The 15950-nt window shown below is 56.4% G+C and overlaps 1 protein-coding gene, 1 long non-coding RNA gene and 1 pseudogene across 2 annotated transcripts; 2 read left to right on the forward strand and 1 right to left on the reverse strand.

Annotated features, from left to right (window-relative positions):
• Window positions 1–3625: 3625 nt before the first annotated feature.
• On the forward strand, window positions 3626–7669 carry LOC140265446 (uncharacterized). The gene is made up of 8 exons (XM_072361369.1): window positions 3626–3812; window positions 3968–4029; window positions 4332–4485; window positions 4679–4935; window positions 5136–5221; window positions 5709–5833; window positions 6297–6408; window positions 6708–7669. Exons 1-8 carry the CDS (start codon window positions 3710–3712, stop codon window positions 7384–7386), a joined length of 1578 nt encoding a protein of 525 aa, XP_072217470.1. The 5' UTR covers window positions 3626–3709; the 3' UTR covers window positions 7387–7669.
• A 239-nt stretch (window positions 7670–7908) lies between these two features.
• Window positions 7909–10070, reverse strand: LOC140265437 (uncharacterized). The gene is made up of 3 exons (XR_011906259.1): window positions 9481–10070; window positions 9098–9207; window positions 7909–8036 (listed from the first exon to the last, which is right to left on the reverse strand). It is a non-coding gene; the product is annotated as an uncharacterized lncRNA (long non-coding RNA).
• A 242-nt stretch (window positions 10071–10312) lies between these two features.
• Window positions 10313–15950, forward strand: LOC140265432 (ciliary microtubule associated protein 1A-like; annotated as a pseudogene).

Below are 15950 nucleotides of genomic sequence, written 5' to 3' on the forward strand. Positions count from 1 at the left end.
TTACTAAACACGTTGCCAGTTCTAGAAAGTTATCGCTGCTCAAGTGCTTGTTGTGCTTTAACTCTCACAGACAAACGCACGTCAAGATACAGCTGTTTTGGAGGGTACAAATGCAGTTATCCCTCTGAACAGGACAGTTCACATGCCTGTGTTCCTAGTGGATTTTTTTGGTGGTCTAAGCTGTTCTTCAATACTTAAGGTTTCTCTTTCTTTTCATTTTCAGTCGCTTGCACCTTCCACCCTAGAAGAATTAGGAGCAGCTGAAGGAAAAGCTGTTATTTGCAATTGAAGAAACAGAACGTTTGGGGCAGGAATAGCTGCGATTTGCACCTTGAAGAATGTGAACTCAATGTGACGTTCTTCTTCGCTTCTTCTGCTTGTTGCACACTTGCTTGTAAAGTAGACTTGACTTGGATTATTTGACAATAGTAGCGTGTAAGTAAATGGATGTTATCCTGAGGTTTTATCCACGTAAACTCTTGGATTTCTACCGAGCACTTTCAGAAACCAAAAGAGCAATCAGATATGGCGACAAAGGAATTGTGACCCGAGTAGAGATTTAATACAGCTCTGGGCTCTGCTTTGTTTTACCTTTCGTCACTTAGAATGCGTCCCTAAGGACTGAGAGATTTTTTTAAAATAGTTTTGTCTTTCCTATTCAGTAGCATATTTGGCTACTGATGTACTGGGAAGTTCAGTAGTAGCTGCAGTGCTGCAGCAACATCATCACCTCTTGACAGCAGTGTTATTAGAGCCGGCTTGTAACCGTCCTCTGCCTACTGTGAGCAAATCCATCACTTAAGCTATTCTTCTAACTCAGGTGTGGCTGGACTGTTTTTCCTTGCCTGGAGTCTGCTCACGTGCCAGTGGGACTCAGACTGCTGTTCAGGGGATGTCAAACTGTGGCACCAATCCAGGGCGTAGCTTTGCTTTGTTTTCCTCACAGTCTTGCTAATTTCAGCAAAAGAACCGTCTGCCCAAAGTTGCTGGAGATTTGCTTGTGCCCTCTGAGGAGTTCTGATCTTTTTCTGTGTAACACATTTAATTTTTCAAACTATGTTCACACTGTGGTTCTTCACTTGTTTTGCAAAAGGCAAGACCACCTGGGATTGCACTGATTCAACTTAGATTCCCGTTTGCAGACTGATGTTTCCTGTCAGGAGTGTTAATGGACGTTTTCCTCAGTGTTATTCTTCCACGATGCTGTCAGTTTTCTCTGGAGACTTCTTTGGTGTCTCAGGAAGAGGTACAAAATAACTGGGTTTTGAAAATGATGGTACTTATCATTTTTGGTGATGAACTGATGATGCAATATTAGCATTATCAGTTCTCGGAGGACTTGAAAGTTTGTACATGGATTCCAGACTGTTTGTGTTTATATGCTCTATTGAACAAGGCCATGAGCTTGGATAAGCAGCACTGGATGGTAAAATACTGTACTGAAATTCATTGTCGAAATGTCCTTGTATTGTAACTTCCAAGACTCAGGTAACTGTAACAATATCTCCGTAAGTCAAATACTGGCATCCTTCCGGGAGCTCCATCTTTCTTCCTCTGGGCTCAAAGTCCTCTGGGGAAATGCCACTCCTCCCCTCCCTTCTGAGAGCCACAGTGCCCAAAGAAGGCAGGCCACAGGACCAGAAGGTGAACTCTGGAACTGCCACCGCTCTGCATGATGTTCTGATGTGGGATATCTACAAAACATCCCCAAACCACAACAGGTAGCACGGAGCTGCAATGGGGAATGCCCTCCACACACGGCCCTGTCGGTGCACGATGCTGCAGGCACGCTCCTTGCCATCTGCACACACGTGGGCCGGCTTTGCACTGCCGGGCACATCATCTGGCCTGGGCACTGCAGGTACCCACATGATGGGGTGCAGACACGGCAAGGCCAACCCTGGCTGACTGTGCATCTCATTCCCGCTTGGCGTGGGAAGAGGGACTTCAGTGGGACACAATTGCTCCGAAGGAGTTTTGGGGCTCGGTTACAAATGTTGCCCTGACCTGTTGGCCTTGTCTGTCACCAGCTGCAGTGGTTACAAAGCACACGGAGGATACATTGCGTTGTGTAAGCTGAATAAAACACAGGATCACACAAAGTACAAACGTCTGAGTTACAACAGCACACATCACCAACTTGTCACAGACACTAGCTCGTGGTTCTGCAGGAGTGGTGACACAAACATTACAGACCATTACTGATGTCAACATCTTCCTTTCCCACCCTTTTCTTCCCTGCACACGAAGCAGCAAGCTGCAGGCCATCAGAGGGCTTGCAGTGACATCAGAAGGTGGCTGCGGTCATCTGAAGGCTTTTCTGGTTGTCGGAGGGCTCCACTGGTTGTCAGAGATGTTCACTGACCATCAGAAGGCTTCGTTGATTGAGTTGGGATGTCACCGGTCATCAGAGGGCTTCATTGGTCAGTGGAAGATTGGAGGTGTCCATGGGAGGGGATATGCAGCCCTTGTTCTGGGTGATGGGTAGGGGGTTGGGGCACTGAGGCACGCGGCCTAAAGCAGACCCAAAGGAGTGACAAGTGGCTGCAATAAGAGAGGGGCTAAAAGTAGGGTGTTGTGGTCACACTGTGTCCATGCAGAGGTGGATCAAAGGGCGAAGGCTTTGGGAGAAAATGTACGGAGGAACTGAGAGAGAGCAGAGGGAGGGTACTGGGGTTGATGGCAGCATGAGGAGCTCCATCCTTTAGGACTTTGGAGCGGATGATGAGTGAGGGAGGGGAAGCCCACAGGGGTGCAGGACATGGTGTGCATGGCATGGAGCTGGGGAGGCCTCCCAGAACTGTGAGGTGGCCAGTCCCTGCTGAGCATGAGAACAAGGACACGGACACAGAGAGTGTAGGTTTGCTGAGGGATTTATTGATCATCAGAGGGTGTCACTGATCATCGGGGTCCTCACTGGGCACCAGAGGGCAGCAGTGGCAAGGAGGAGCCTTGTCCCTGCAGGGTTTGTCCCCAAGGACTCGGGGCAGGAGAAGGACTGGCAGCAGCCAAGAGACCCGGGGCAGGACATGGGTCCCCTGGGGACAGAAGCCACAGCCCCTGTCCCACCTGCATGGTGTCTCTGGCCATCCAATAGGGCACCCTGAGCCTGCCCCTCCAGATTCATTCCTCTTCACAGCCCCATAGAGCACAAAGGAAGGGCTGGAAGTGACAGTGCCCAGGTCCCCCTGGAACAGGCCACGGACAGTCCCCTCCATGCCATCAATTAATTCCCAGCCCCTGATGCCTGGTCCTCAGGGCTGCGGAGACACCCAGGGTCCCCAAAGTGCCCTGTGGTGCAGGGACCCATTGTGAGCACTAGAACAACGTGGCCAAGTCACGGTCATGTAGCCTGCTCAGCCCCAACTGCCCCCATTGCCTCCTTCCCCTTCCCACTGCCCACCCATGGCAAGAGGGAGCCCAACAGAGGCTTTGGAACACCAGGGGTGTCCCCAAGGCCCAGGGGAACTGAGAGAACAGAAACATATCCCAGCCCCATCCTCTCCCCTCAACTCACAGGCCCGGGAGAGGGAGAAAGCAAAGATGGGTCAGCAGTGCCAGCATCATAATGGGCAGCTGGCCATGATGTCACCGCGTTGCCGTGGTGGCGTTTGTGACACGGCCACCCGGGAGGGGGGTGAAGGCAGAGCACAGAGGTGGGTCCTGCATCCTGAAGGAGCATCTGGTACAGAGCAGACGCATCTGAAGGATGAGCTCCAGCATGGCTGACGCCGACAAGGAGCAACCTGGAATGAGCGAGGACGGCCCCATGGTGGGCCATGCCTCTGGACGAACACGCAGTGAAACTGAAGGTACACGGGCCCACAGCCACCATGGGAGCAGTGCTGCAGCCAGTCTTGGGATGGAGATGACACTTCCATCTGCCACCTCCATCCTGCCCAGCAGTGGGAGGGGTGCCAGGAAGAGGCAGATGCAGAGTGTGACCTGCTTTTCCTTTGCCCTCCAGAGCGAGTTGCCGTCTGGGATGCGGTGGCCGCCTTCATCCGAGATCAGCTCCTGGTGCACAAGGTGTGTTTGTTGGCTGTCGGGTTCCTCCTCGCCCTGTCTGGCTCAGCCTGGACTTCCTCTGAGCCTTCCCCTGCACACACAGCAGGAAACTCACCCCGTGTTTCCCTGCTGAGCTGTGTTTTGGAGGAAGGGCGAGGGGAAGGAGCGGGCTGTGCAGCCCCAAAGCCGTCCCCGCTGCCCTGGCTTGTGCCTCTGAACAGCAGGAGGGGGCTCCTGAGCACTGTCCCCGCACAGAACCACCTCCAGCTCTTCCTCCAGCCAGTCCTTAACTCTTCCGCCCTTTCTTCCTCCTCTACTCGCAGGGGGTCTGGATTCCCACCTTCGGCTCCTTTGACATCATCTCCAAGGAGATCAGGATGGAGAACAAGACCGTGACCCTGTGCTGGCCCGTGTTTCAACTGGCCAGCAACCTCATTGCAGTGCACCACCTCAGGTCCCGCAGGGGGTCCCTGCCAGGTAGGAGGGGGGATGAAACCCTTGCTGGCTTCATGGATGGGGCAAACAGGGCCACCGCCTCCCTTCTCAGAAGCAGACCTCCCCCTCTGAGGAGCCCGTCCAAACGCGGGGCCGTTCTGGATGATGTCCCTTAGAAGCAGTTCTAGGTGGAAGAGCAACCTTATCATCAACCCCATCCCTGGTATTTTCTCAGTTGACAGGAAGGTGGAGGCCCTGAAGAGCAGCCAGGTGGCCGCAGCCGCCTCTGTGAGCTGGAAGACAGCACAGAAGTGCATCCAAAGCACCGTGTCACTGCTCTCCAGCTGCCTGCAGAATGGGGAGAACGTGGCTGTGGTTCTGAAGGATGTTGGAGTGCTGCTCATTGACGGGCTGACCTTCCAAATGAAGTTCTATTACGACTTCCTCGAGAAGCTGTCGGGGAAAGAGAACTTCAGGAGAGCCGTCCGCAAGGTGAGCCGTAGGTTTCTCCATAGCCCGGGCAGTGCCGTGAGCCTCACTCAGCCCGCACACGGCCCACCAGGACCTGGGCAGCTGCTCGAGCCGTGCAGGTGCTGCGGTGCTGTCAGCTCTCCCTGCCTCGGGCTCCTCGTGTCCCCTGTGCCTCAGCCATGACCAGGACATCTCACAACCTCCCTGTTCCTCCCCTGCAGGCCCCCTCGCTGCTGGACATGGGGGTGTCCCGTGTGACACCGGTGGCTTCCCTGGTGTTCTCTGGCTGCCTTGTTGTCTTTCCCAAGTGAGTATTTTCTGCTGCTTAATGCAGCTGCTCAGCTCTCATTCTGTAGCACTTGTGCCTTGTGTCCGTCAGTGTCCTGCCCAGGAGGATGTGCCAGAGAATCACAGAACGATTGGAGCAGGAAGGGAAAAAAAGAGCACCCGGTCCCACTGCCCTGTGGGGAACAGGGACACCTAGCTCCAAATGAAGTTGCTCTGAGCCTGGTCCAGCCAGGCCTTGAATGCCTGTCCAGGCACCCAGCTGCTCTCTGGGCAAGACATCCCAGTGCCTCACCACCCTCCAGCCAAAACCTTCCTCCCATCCAAAGCCAGTCTTCCCTCTTTCCGCCTGAAACTGTTTCCCCTCCTCCTATCCCAAGTGACCCTGCTAACGGCTTTAGAAAGCCTTCATGCAGCACGAAAACGTGCCTGTGAGCAGACAAGCAGAGTGAGCGGCAAGGATTGCTGTTGCACTGTCACACCGCTCACTGCCTTTTCCTTGCTTCCAGGTTTCAAATGGAATTGGTCCCCAAACTGCCGCCCCTGATACGCCGCCAGTCCTCCGGGAGCTTCTCTGGGTCAGGGAAAGCAACCAAAGTAGAGACTTTGCCACCTCTTACTGGGGGCAAGAAAGGTAAAGTGGCTTCCAGCTCCTTTCCACAGCACGGACAACCAACTGGAGGTGGGCAGTCCCTTGCTGACCATCAGCCCAGGGCTCTGATGTGCATCAAACCTTTGTGCCGGCTCAGCACGGCCTCTTCCCCTTAGGTTATGGATGGCCAGTCCAAAAGGAAGGTGCAGGGTGTGACGTACCCCCATCCCTGGCTATGGCAGGAGGATGTGGGGATCTCAGGCCCTGCCCTCCCCCACTGGGAGGGCAGGGACCCCAAAAGTCACCCTGCCGCCTTACTGTCACCAGACAACTCCTCTTTCCCAAACCCAGCATCCCTCCTGCAGCCCCAAAGCAGACCTGAACTGCAGAGAGGAGGAGTGGGGACAGAGATGGTTTCAGGGCAGGTTCTGGGAACAGGCCTGAGTGCTGCTTGTGAGCGAGCCAAAGGCTTGATGGCGAATCTCCTCTTCCTTCCCAACTGCAGTAAGATTTGACAAGACTCCAACCTTCATCAGACGCCTGAGCACTGCAAGTGTTGATGGAGGGCAGTTGCGAAAGATAAAGAACAGACTGCGGAGGGAGAGCATCGCCTGCAGGTGAGGCTGGCAGCTGTGGGATGGGTTGTGCATGGAGGTGACCCAACGAGAGCCCATTCCCTAACACCAAAGGGTCGCTGCTTGTTTGTGGTCGCCCAAGAGTGCTGGGATGGGGACGCCAGGATCCCCCCAGCTCACAGGGCTGGCCCCTCTCCACATCTCCGGAGAGCCCCGGGGCAGCCGGTCAGCTGTCTGTGGGGAAGGCTGCATTACAGCCCAGGGTCCTGGCTCAGTCTTGAGGGATGCGGCCCCAAAGCCATCAGCCACTCAGGTGGACCCCTCCCGCTCTGTCCTTTCAGTGTTCTGCCACCCATCCGGGCAGTGCATGCAGCCCCAGAGCAGCCGATGAGCTGCCAGCTGCAGGACCATGAGGAAACGGATAACCAAGAAGGGCTGGGCCGAACAAGACGGGTCAAGTTCCTCGATGAAGAAGGAGAAGCAGAGGAAGCCCAGCATGAGGGTGCGCTGCCCGAACTGCAGGAAGATGAGACCCCAGACAAACCATCCAAGCTGGCGCTTCGGGCATGTGACTCGGTGACACTTCTGAGGAAGAGGGTTGAGAAGAGCAGGGAAGAGTGGGAACAAGCCAAGGAAATGGCAGCAGCAACATCCCGTGGCGAGACCAGCCTGCCCGAGGAGTCTTGTGACAGATCTGTATTGCTGCCTCCCATAAGGGAAAAAACGGGGTCTCCCACTAAAAAGATGGTAGCAGCAACATCTCATGGTGAGCCCAGTTTGCCCAAGGAGCCCTCTGTTGTCCCATCTGGGTTGCTGCCACCCATAAAGGAAGAAGCAGGGTCTCCCATGCAAGAGATGGCAGCAGCAGCATCTCGTGCTGAGTCCAGCCTACCCAAGGAGTCCTCAACCATCAGATCTGGATTTCTGCCTCCCATAAGGAAAGAAACGGGGTCTCCCAGACGTCAGTCTCCAAAGACCAAAGCCCCACCCCGCAGGAAGAGCCCACCCAACACACGCTGATGCGGGTATGGGGTGCCCAGGACAGACAGAGCTCCACCGGAGGCTGCTTAACAGCTGCTGAGTCCCATTTGGGTCATTGAGACCCATTTGTGTCATTACTGCACACCACCTCCTTGAAGAAAAGCAAAGGAACAAGGAGAGAGAGTGAGGATTCTTCCAAGACCCCTTCCTCATTAGGAGCAAAACCCCACTGCTGGAAGTGTTTGAGACAAGGGATAAAGACTGTCATATAGTCTTATGTAATATTAGTATAATATTAGTAATATTTGCTCTTGCTATTCTACATCACAACATCATACTCAATATAAACATCTACCTATAAATAAACAATAATCAAAACTCCATATGCACACGGGTCTGTATACATATATATACACAGAGTTACCGACTACTTGGAGGTGGCCACAGCCAGGCAGGAACAGATCCCAGCAGTCCCTGCTGAGCATGACAACAAGGACACAGACACAGAGAGTGTAGGTTTGCTGAGGGATGTATTGATCATCAGAAGGTGTCACTGATCATCGGGGTCTTCACTGGTCATCCGAGGATGTCAGAGTGCAGCACTGGCAAGGAGGAGCCTTGTCCCAAGGACTCAGGGCAGGAGAAGGACTGGCAGCAGCCAAGAGACCCAGGGCAGGATGTTGAGTCCCCTGGGGACAGAAGCCACATCCCCTGTCCCACCTGCATGGTGACTGGGCCATCCAATAGGGCACCCTGAGCCTGCCCCCTCCAGATCCGTTTCTCTGCACAGCCCCATAGAGCACAAAGGAAGGGCTGGAGGTGACAGTGCCCAGGTCCCCCTGGAACAGGCCACGGACAGTCCCCTCCATGCCATCAATTAGTTCGCAGCCCCTGATTCCTGGTCTTCAGGGCTGCGAAGACACCCAGGGTCCCCCAAGTGCCCTGTAGTGCAGCGACCCATTGTGAGCACTAGAACAACGTGGCCAAGTCACGGTCATGTAGCCTGCTCAGCCCCAACTGCCCCCCATTGCCTCCCCCTTCCCGTTGCCCACCCATAGCAAGAGGGTGCCCAACAGAGGCTTTGGAACACCAGGGGTGTCCCCAAGGCCCAGGGGAACTGAGAGAACAGCAACACATCCCAGCCCCATCCTCGTCTCAGGGTCACCCCTCAACTCACGGGTCCAGGAAGGGCAACAACAACAGGTGGTGGCACCTGGGGAAGAAGAGCCATGGGGCAGCCATGAGGGAACTGTGAGACTGGAGGATCAAAGGGTGACTCCATCCAAGTCTCCTGGTTTGTCCCAGGGCTGCCCCCATCCCCACAGCTGCCAAGGTCTGTGTGCACCTCTGCCCATGGAGGAGCCCGAGGCTGGAGTTGGACATAGGGACATGGCAGGAGTTTGGGGGGCCCAGAGGGGATTAGGGGTGCCCAGAGCCTTGGGGGTGCCAAATATAGAGGAAGGGGGATCTCAAAGGGAGGAGAATGGGGGAAAATTAAACACAGGGGGTTGGGCACCTAAAGAGATGAGAATCGAGCTGCCAAAGAAAGGAGACCAGTTTGTTCCACCTCAATATGGCACAAACAGCTGTGTTTTTGGAGTGATGCACTGCCAGGCCAAACAAATGTGGGCAACCTGTGCCTATGCATGGGGAAAATGGGAAGACTGTAGCCCTCATCTCATCATAAATGAAGAGACCTGGCTGGGGAAGGACAGCCCCCCCAACTTCCCTCTCCATTCTGGGTCCTCACCTGCGTGGTCTGGCTGCGCTCCTTGGCACACTGTGGCAGAACTGTCTGACATCTCAGGGCAGGCAGCAGCATCTCCTCCCCCAGCACCTTCCTGATCTGACACAGAAGGCCTGGAAGGAGGTGAGGAAGCAGCTGCAATTCCTCTCCTCTACCGGCAGCCCGACCACTACCATGCAGACTGCACAGGCAAGCTACAAGGAAATTCAACCAGGAACTGCTGTGGGGATGGGCACCAGGCAGGGCACGGGCAGCTGAGGGGAATCGCATCGGGTCACTGCGGCCAGAAGAGGCTCCAGGAGCAGCAGTAGGGGCAGCTCCCATGGAGGGGGGAAGCAGGGGCAGCTGGGCCTGCCGTGCAGATACACAGACAGGCATAAAGATACCTCACATGGCATCGTGGCTCCTCTGCCTCGTTCGGGGCCTGGCAGGTCTGTCTTCAGACAGGCACTCAGACAAGCCTGGACACCCAGAGCAGCCTTTTCCAGCTGGCGGCCGGTCACCAGTGGTGTCCCCCAGGGCTCGGCACCGGGGCCGCTCCTATTGAACACCTTGATCAGGGATCTCGGCCAGGGCATCGAGTGCACCCTCAGTAAGTTCACAGACAGCACCGAGCTGGGACGGAGTGCTGATCTGCTGGAGGGGAGAAAGGAGCTGGAGAGACCGCATTGATTCGATGGTTGGGCTGCAGTTGGACTGCAGGACCTCGAAGCTCTTCCCCAGCTGGAGCAATTCTAGGATTCCATGATCCCAAATGCATCCCAAGTCCATCCCATATCCAGAGCCCAGCCCATATCTATCCCATTTCCGATATCCCATCCCGTATCCATCGCATATCCACATCCCCACAGCCCACGTGCCAATCCCAAATCTCACAGCCCAATCCCAATTCCCAATCTCATTCCCAGTCCCTCATCTCCAACCCACCTCCCACCTGTCAATCCCAATCCCTCATTCCTAATCCCAATCCCGATTCCCATCCCAATCCCCCATCCCGTCCCCGGTCAAATCCGAACGCATCCCAAGCCCCGCCCCTGCCGCCGCTCCGCCCCGCCCCCGCTCTCTCATTGGTCATGAGCAGCTCCGGCCCGCCCCCGGCCACTCTTTGGTCAGAGGCAGTTCCGTCCCGATCGTACTTCTCATTGGTCAGCGGCAGCACCGCCGGCTCCGATTGGCTGAGGCTGCCCGGGCAGCCCCGAGGCGGAACCGCGGCACGACGGGAGCGCTGCTGAGCACGGCGGCGCCGGAGGTGTGCGGGAGAACGGCTCCGGGCCGGGGCCGGGGAGAGGAACCGTGCGCGGCCCGAAGCGGCCCGCCCTGCCCTCCGGCGTGGGATGCGGGGATTTGGGGCGGCTGAAGGACTCGGGGCCCCCACCGCCGCAGCGCCGCTGCCCGCATCCGGGCCGTCCCCCCCGAGCCGTCCAGAACTGCTCCCGGTGCCTCCCGGGGCTGAGGTGGGCTGTGGGTGTAGGGGGCAGTGGGGGGGATGGGGGAGCTGAGGGGGCTGTGGGGTAACGTGGGGCTATAGGGAGGGTATAGAGTAATATGCAGGTACGGGGGGGGGGGGGGGAATAGGGTAATACGGGGCTGTGGGGGGCAGTGGGAGGGATCTAGGGGTGAATAGTGGGGGATATGTGGTTGTAGTGGGCTGTGGGGGGATATGAGGAATTGGGTTGCTCTGAGAGGAATATGAGGGCTGTTGGGGGATGTGGGGATGTAGGTAGCTGTTGTGGGAATGTAGGGGGGTGTGGAGGTATGGAGGGGCTATTGGGAGAGATCTGGGGCTATAGGGAGCTTTTGGGGGGCTATAGAGGGATATAGAGCAGTGCGGGGTTTATAGGAGGATATGGGGCTGTAGGGAGCTAGGGGGACTGCAGGGGTAGATGTAGGTGTATATGGGGCTATGGGGCGCTTCACAGTGGCCATAGGAGGGTTATGGGGTTATAGAAAGTTGTCTGGAACTTTTGACGTGGTATAGGAGGATATGGGACAGCAGGGGCTCTGGGGAGGATATAGGGGACTGTGGAGGGGATACAGGGCTGATGCTGGGCTGTGGGGGGCTACAAGGGATCATGGGGTTATAGGGAGCTGGGGGGCTGCGACATTATATAGGGCTGTGGGAGAGCTATAAGGTTCTAAAAGGGGCCTGTAGGGTGCTCTGGGTGGGTTATAGGAGGATTATGGGGGATATGTGTCTCTAGGGAGCTGTGGGTGGGCAGTAGGAGGATTCTAGTGGGATACAGGGCTATAGGGGATGTATGGGGCTATAGGGTGATATGGGGCTACAGAGTGGGTTATAGGGGCATGTGGGGCTAGAAGGCTCTCCCTCGCTTCCCCTTTCCCTTTCCCCCTCCCTTCCCCCTTCCATAGCAGGGTGGGTGAAAAGCTAGTCCCGAAATTTAAATCAGAATTGGAATTGTATTGGACTAGAATATGACTGTTTTGTGGTCTTGGATCTGAACTGCGTTTTCTCCTGGGGCTTCAGGTCCAGGTACTGTTTAATAATGACTGTGGAGAAGGTTTCAGCATCCAGTCTCCTGCTCAGGAAGAAAGAAGGAAGTTTCTGGAGAACTTGCTGACTAGTGGAGCTGCTGCTGAACCTCCCCTTCCAAGAAGGCAGCAGGTGAGGCCGTGGTGCATCTCAGCCCTTCCTCAGTGCAAGGTAGCAGTGATTCAGGCTGTGCTTTGCGCTGCTTCTCCAGCAGCACTTGTGCTTCTATCTGAGCAGCAGGCGGCCGCCAACGTTGTCTGCTGACTGCATGCTGGGCAGGCACGGGAAGCCCTGCCTGCAGCAGCAGCAGCTGCCCTGCTTTGGTTCAAAGCTGTCAGACCTCTGTGCGTCTTTGCTCCCCCTCCAGCTGGTTGTGAAGAGCCCTTCCATTGTGGAGAGGGCTGCGGCTTGAGTTGAGCATCTCCTGGTGTGTCACACAGATCCAGGGCTTTCAAGAAGCCGCTGCTTTCAAGTGCTTCAGATGGTGAATGTTCCTGGACAGAGCGCTTGTCCCCTCCAAGCTCTGAAGCCAAGGTTTGTTCTGCAGGTCCCGCTGATGGAACAGGCATCAAACAGCCTAGAGCTCATGGCTGGGGAGAGACTGCGTATTGCTTTGTGAAGGGAGAGCTGGAGGAGGGCTTTGAGCAGCACTGCGCAGGGATGCAAGCAGCTGGTAAGAGAAGAGGTGTGTGTGCTGAGAGCAAGGGCTGTACGGCTCATGTCTGGGTGCTGACATGGAATGCAGGCAGAGCTCTTTGCAACTAAGTGTTGGCTTCACTTTAGCTCCTCCTTTCCTCTCTCCCTTTGAGCAACCTCTGTTACCATTCTGCTGAGAATGGCTAAAGGTGCACCCGTGGCTGGCATCAAGACTAACTTGATCAAGCCATAGGAGAGCTCCAAACAACAAGCAGCAGAAAATTGTTGCATGTTCTAGGGGAATATGCAGACATCACACGTGACAGGTTATGCATAGATTACTGAATTGTTTGGAGATAAATCTATCCCCCTTTTTGCTGCATTCTTTCCTCTTTTCCTCCTTTCCAGCCTCACTAAAAGAAATTCTCATCTCTGCTGCACCTTCTGTCCCACCAGGACCTCTCACTGCCTGGACAAACGTTTTCATAACACTTCTGGGCATGTGACATTTCCATAACTGACCAATCCTGACTGCACAGCAGTTCCCATTCACACGTGTTATTCCGTCAATTAAAAAGAAAACGAGAGAAAAAACTACCAATCTGAACAGCCAGCAGGACCAAGCTGAGCTCTGCTGTGTGATCTAACTAAGAGCTCGGTCCATCTGCAGGTGTCAGCAGTGTGAGCTACGACTTCTTACTGGTTGGGGTGCGAGGCCGAGAAGGCGTGGAGGGCGCGGCTCCAGGCCAGCCAGGAGATGTCACAGCACGGATGGCATCACCCGGAGCCTGTGTGCTGTCACAATGCGCTGCCATGACGACGCCGGGCCCTCCCCAAGGACAGCCGGCCACTGGCTCCAGGCACCTCATTTGTGAGCTGTGCTGCCCGCAGCCGCTCGCCGTGCCCTGTGCCTGAGAGCAGCCCCAGCAGCAGAGCAGCTCAGCCTCATTGCGCTCATTCTCCAAGGCTCAGAGAGGTGAGGGAGAGCTCCTGCACACTTCAGGCTGCAGAGCCCAGCTGCAGGATGCGGGCTTGGCTGCAGTGTGTGTGAGGGGCGTGTAGCACGAGACTGGCAGGACTGGCAGTGAACACCTTCCTGCTCAGGAACTCCCATCAGTAACTGCTCTGCTCTTGCCTTTAGGTTTGGAGGCACATGCCTGCCAGCATGGACGGAGCTTGGGTGGGGACCTGGAGACCTCATCGTCCACGTGGCCTCATCTCGGCCCAGTTCCCCAGCCCTGGGCCCCAGTACTCCATCCCGGGGACAACAGGTACAGCAACCATCCCTGTGAGGCGCATTGGGGACATCACGGGGCAAAGCAGCTCCCCAGCCTTGCCCTGTTCTGTCAGAGCCTCCTGGCTCTGGCACAGCTACAAGCCAGGCCTGGCCGAGGAAGGCCAATGCTGCTGGTGCTGCTCCTTGTGACCCGAGGACAAAGGGGCCTGCTTCTGGTCTGGGTCCAAAGGAGCTCAAAACATGCAGCTGCACAGGGGTGTGCTCTCTTCTGCTTTTCCTCCTAGGTTACGTGGGCCACAGCCCCACCAAAAACCGTGCCCCCGCGTACACGTTTAGAGGGACCAAACGGCCTGCGGCAGAGAGCTGTGGGCCAGGTCCCTGCTACTTTGTGGAGCCGGCCATCACTAGGAATGGCAAGCACGTGGTTCCAGGCACCCACCTCCGGGGACGACCCATGACAAAGACCACCGTCACCCCTGGACCGAGTGAGTAGCACTGCTGCAGCACTTCTCCCAGACAACATGAGCACGCAGCACGTTTGCCTGGGGTCAGCTCATGCCCTGATGGAGCTGTAGGTCTTTTTTGAGAGAGCATGAGCTGCTCTGAGCAGCGATAAATGCCCTCGGAGAAGGACAGCTGCCCAGCACCATGGGCCCAGGGCACAAGGCACTATGTCTGAAAAGTACAAGGAGCAGGGAGCTGACAGGAGGGACAGCAAGGCAGGACATAGTGGCGGGGCACAGAGAAGTGTCCCTGCGTGCTGCCTGTGTCCCCCAGCAATTCTACAGCTCTTCAGAGGACCCTTTCTGGCTGCAGAAGGAGACCAGCCCTTCACAGCTTTCTTCCTCCTCTCCTCTGTCCCAGGTGACTACCGCACCGAAGCTGCCAACAGGCACGTCTTCAAGTGCCCACCGGTGCAGTCCATGGCCTTCCGGCGGGAGCCCCTCCGGACAGACCGCCCTCCAGGTACGTGACCCTGGCAAAGACAGACCCTTCAGCCTGAGCATCCTCCAGGGACGGGCTGCTGCTCAGCACCAGCAGAGGGCCTGCTGCATGGCCTGCGTTGCAAGATGTGGTGCCGGGCCACAAGCTTTCTTACATGACCACCACCTCTCGGCCAGCAGCGTCTCCAGCTGCTCATGCTCGAAGCTGCTGGCACTGGCCCTGTGTCAGAGGAGAGGGAGGAACTGGCAGAGGGGCAAGATGTCCCTCCACTTCCCACCAGTGGGCTGGACAGGCTGCCCCTCGCTGCTGCTTCCATTTCCTCCATCCCCTCACGCACACACTCTCTGCTGCTCCTCCTGCAGGTCCTGGCACTTACACACTGCCCAGGCTGATGGGGCCCAACACAGCCTACACATCGGCCAGCCCCTGCTACTCCATGAGGGGAAGGAGCCAGCGCGGTCGCTTCGATGAGGACCTTGCCAAGGTGAGCTCTGCTGCTCCTCTTTTCCATGTTAGCATCCGAACCTGGGCTGCTCTCCCTGTGCCACAGGGGCTTCCAACCCTGCTGCAACTTTGCTTAATGCAGCCTTCCAGGGAAAGAGAGAGCCTTGAATGTGACCCCAGCCCCGTGTGGCCATGCCTCTCTTGCAGACTCCAGGTCCTGCGGCGCTCCCCAAAGTGGCTGTGGATGCCTACAAGACCAGGGCACCTGCATACACCATTGCAGCCCGACCAAAACATGGAGAGGGCAAAGCAGTGAAGCCTGGGCCAGCAGACTACAGTGTAGGCCGGGTAAGGCCTCAGCTCAGCTCTTCCCCTCTGCTTCACAAGCACAGCCTTCATGCCTCTTCCCCTTCCCCTGCGGCTTCCTCCAGCCAAACAGCTTATAGCTGCAGGGACCAAGTGCAGGACAGTAGGCCTGCTCTCTGCCTTCGTGCCACCTTCTAGCAGAAGAAGGGAGGAACAGCACAGCACACAACTTTTCCTCCCTCTGCTCCATTTCCCTTCAATGGGTCGCCTGGTCCTTCACAAGCTCTTCTGGGGGATGCAACTCACAGGGGCTCCAAGCAGCACACCTCCAGCATAGGAGAATTAGCTGTGAGGTCCCAGGTGCATATGAGGGGCCCATAAGAGCACATGTAAGGCCAGCACACCTCCCTGAGCCAGCTCTGCTCTAGCAGGGAGCCACACCAGCTCTGCACTGGCGCTCAGCCCTTCCCAGTGAGGCACCAGGGACTGTCTGGGATTGGGAGGGGTGCAGGACAGCATGAGCAAGGGCAGCAAAGAAGGGCCCTTGCTGATCTGCCTTTCCTTTCTGCCCTCCCAGGTGACGCTGATCAAGCCCCAGGCGCCTGCCTCCACTTTTGGGATCCGGCATTCCCTCTACACAACCCCTCTCATCGTGGAATAAGACACAAAGTCTGGAAGGCCGTGGTTGCTTTCCTGGAACGGGAGGGGAGGAGAAGAAAGAGCAGCCAACTGCCGGTTTCCTTCTGATTCCATTTCCCTTCATCCAGTTGGGCTTTTGCCCATTATACTGTTAGATG

The sequence above is a fragment of the Excalfactoria chinensis genome, unplaced genomic scaffold, assembly GCF_039878825.1.
Source record: "Excalfactoria chinensis isolate bCotChi1 unplaced genomic scaffold, bCotChi1.hap2 Scaffold_85, whole genome shotgun sequence".
Classification (NCBI taxonomy): domain Eukaryota; kingdom Metazoa; phylum Chordata; class Aves; order Galliformes; family Phasianidae; genus Excalfactoria; species Excalfactoria chinensis.

Coding starts and splice junctions, on each gene's coding strand:
- LOC140265446 (XM_072361369.1), top strand. CDS start 3,710: ATGAGCTCCAGCATGGCTGACGCCGACAAGGAGCAACCTGGAATGAGC. Junction 4,936..5,135: donor TCAGGAGAGCCGTCCGCAAG/GTGAGCCGTAGG, acceptor CCTCCCCTGCAG/GCCCCCTCGCTGCTGGACAT. Junction 5,834..6,296: donor TCTTACTGGGGGCAAGAAAG/GTAAAGTGGCTT, acceptor TCCCAACTGCAG/TAAGATTTGACAAGACTCCA.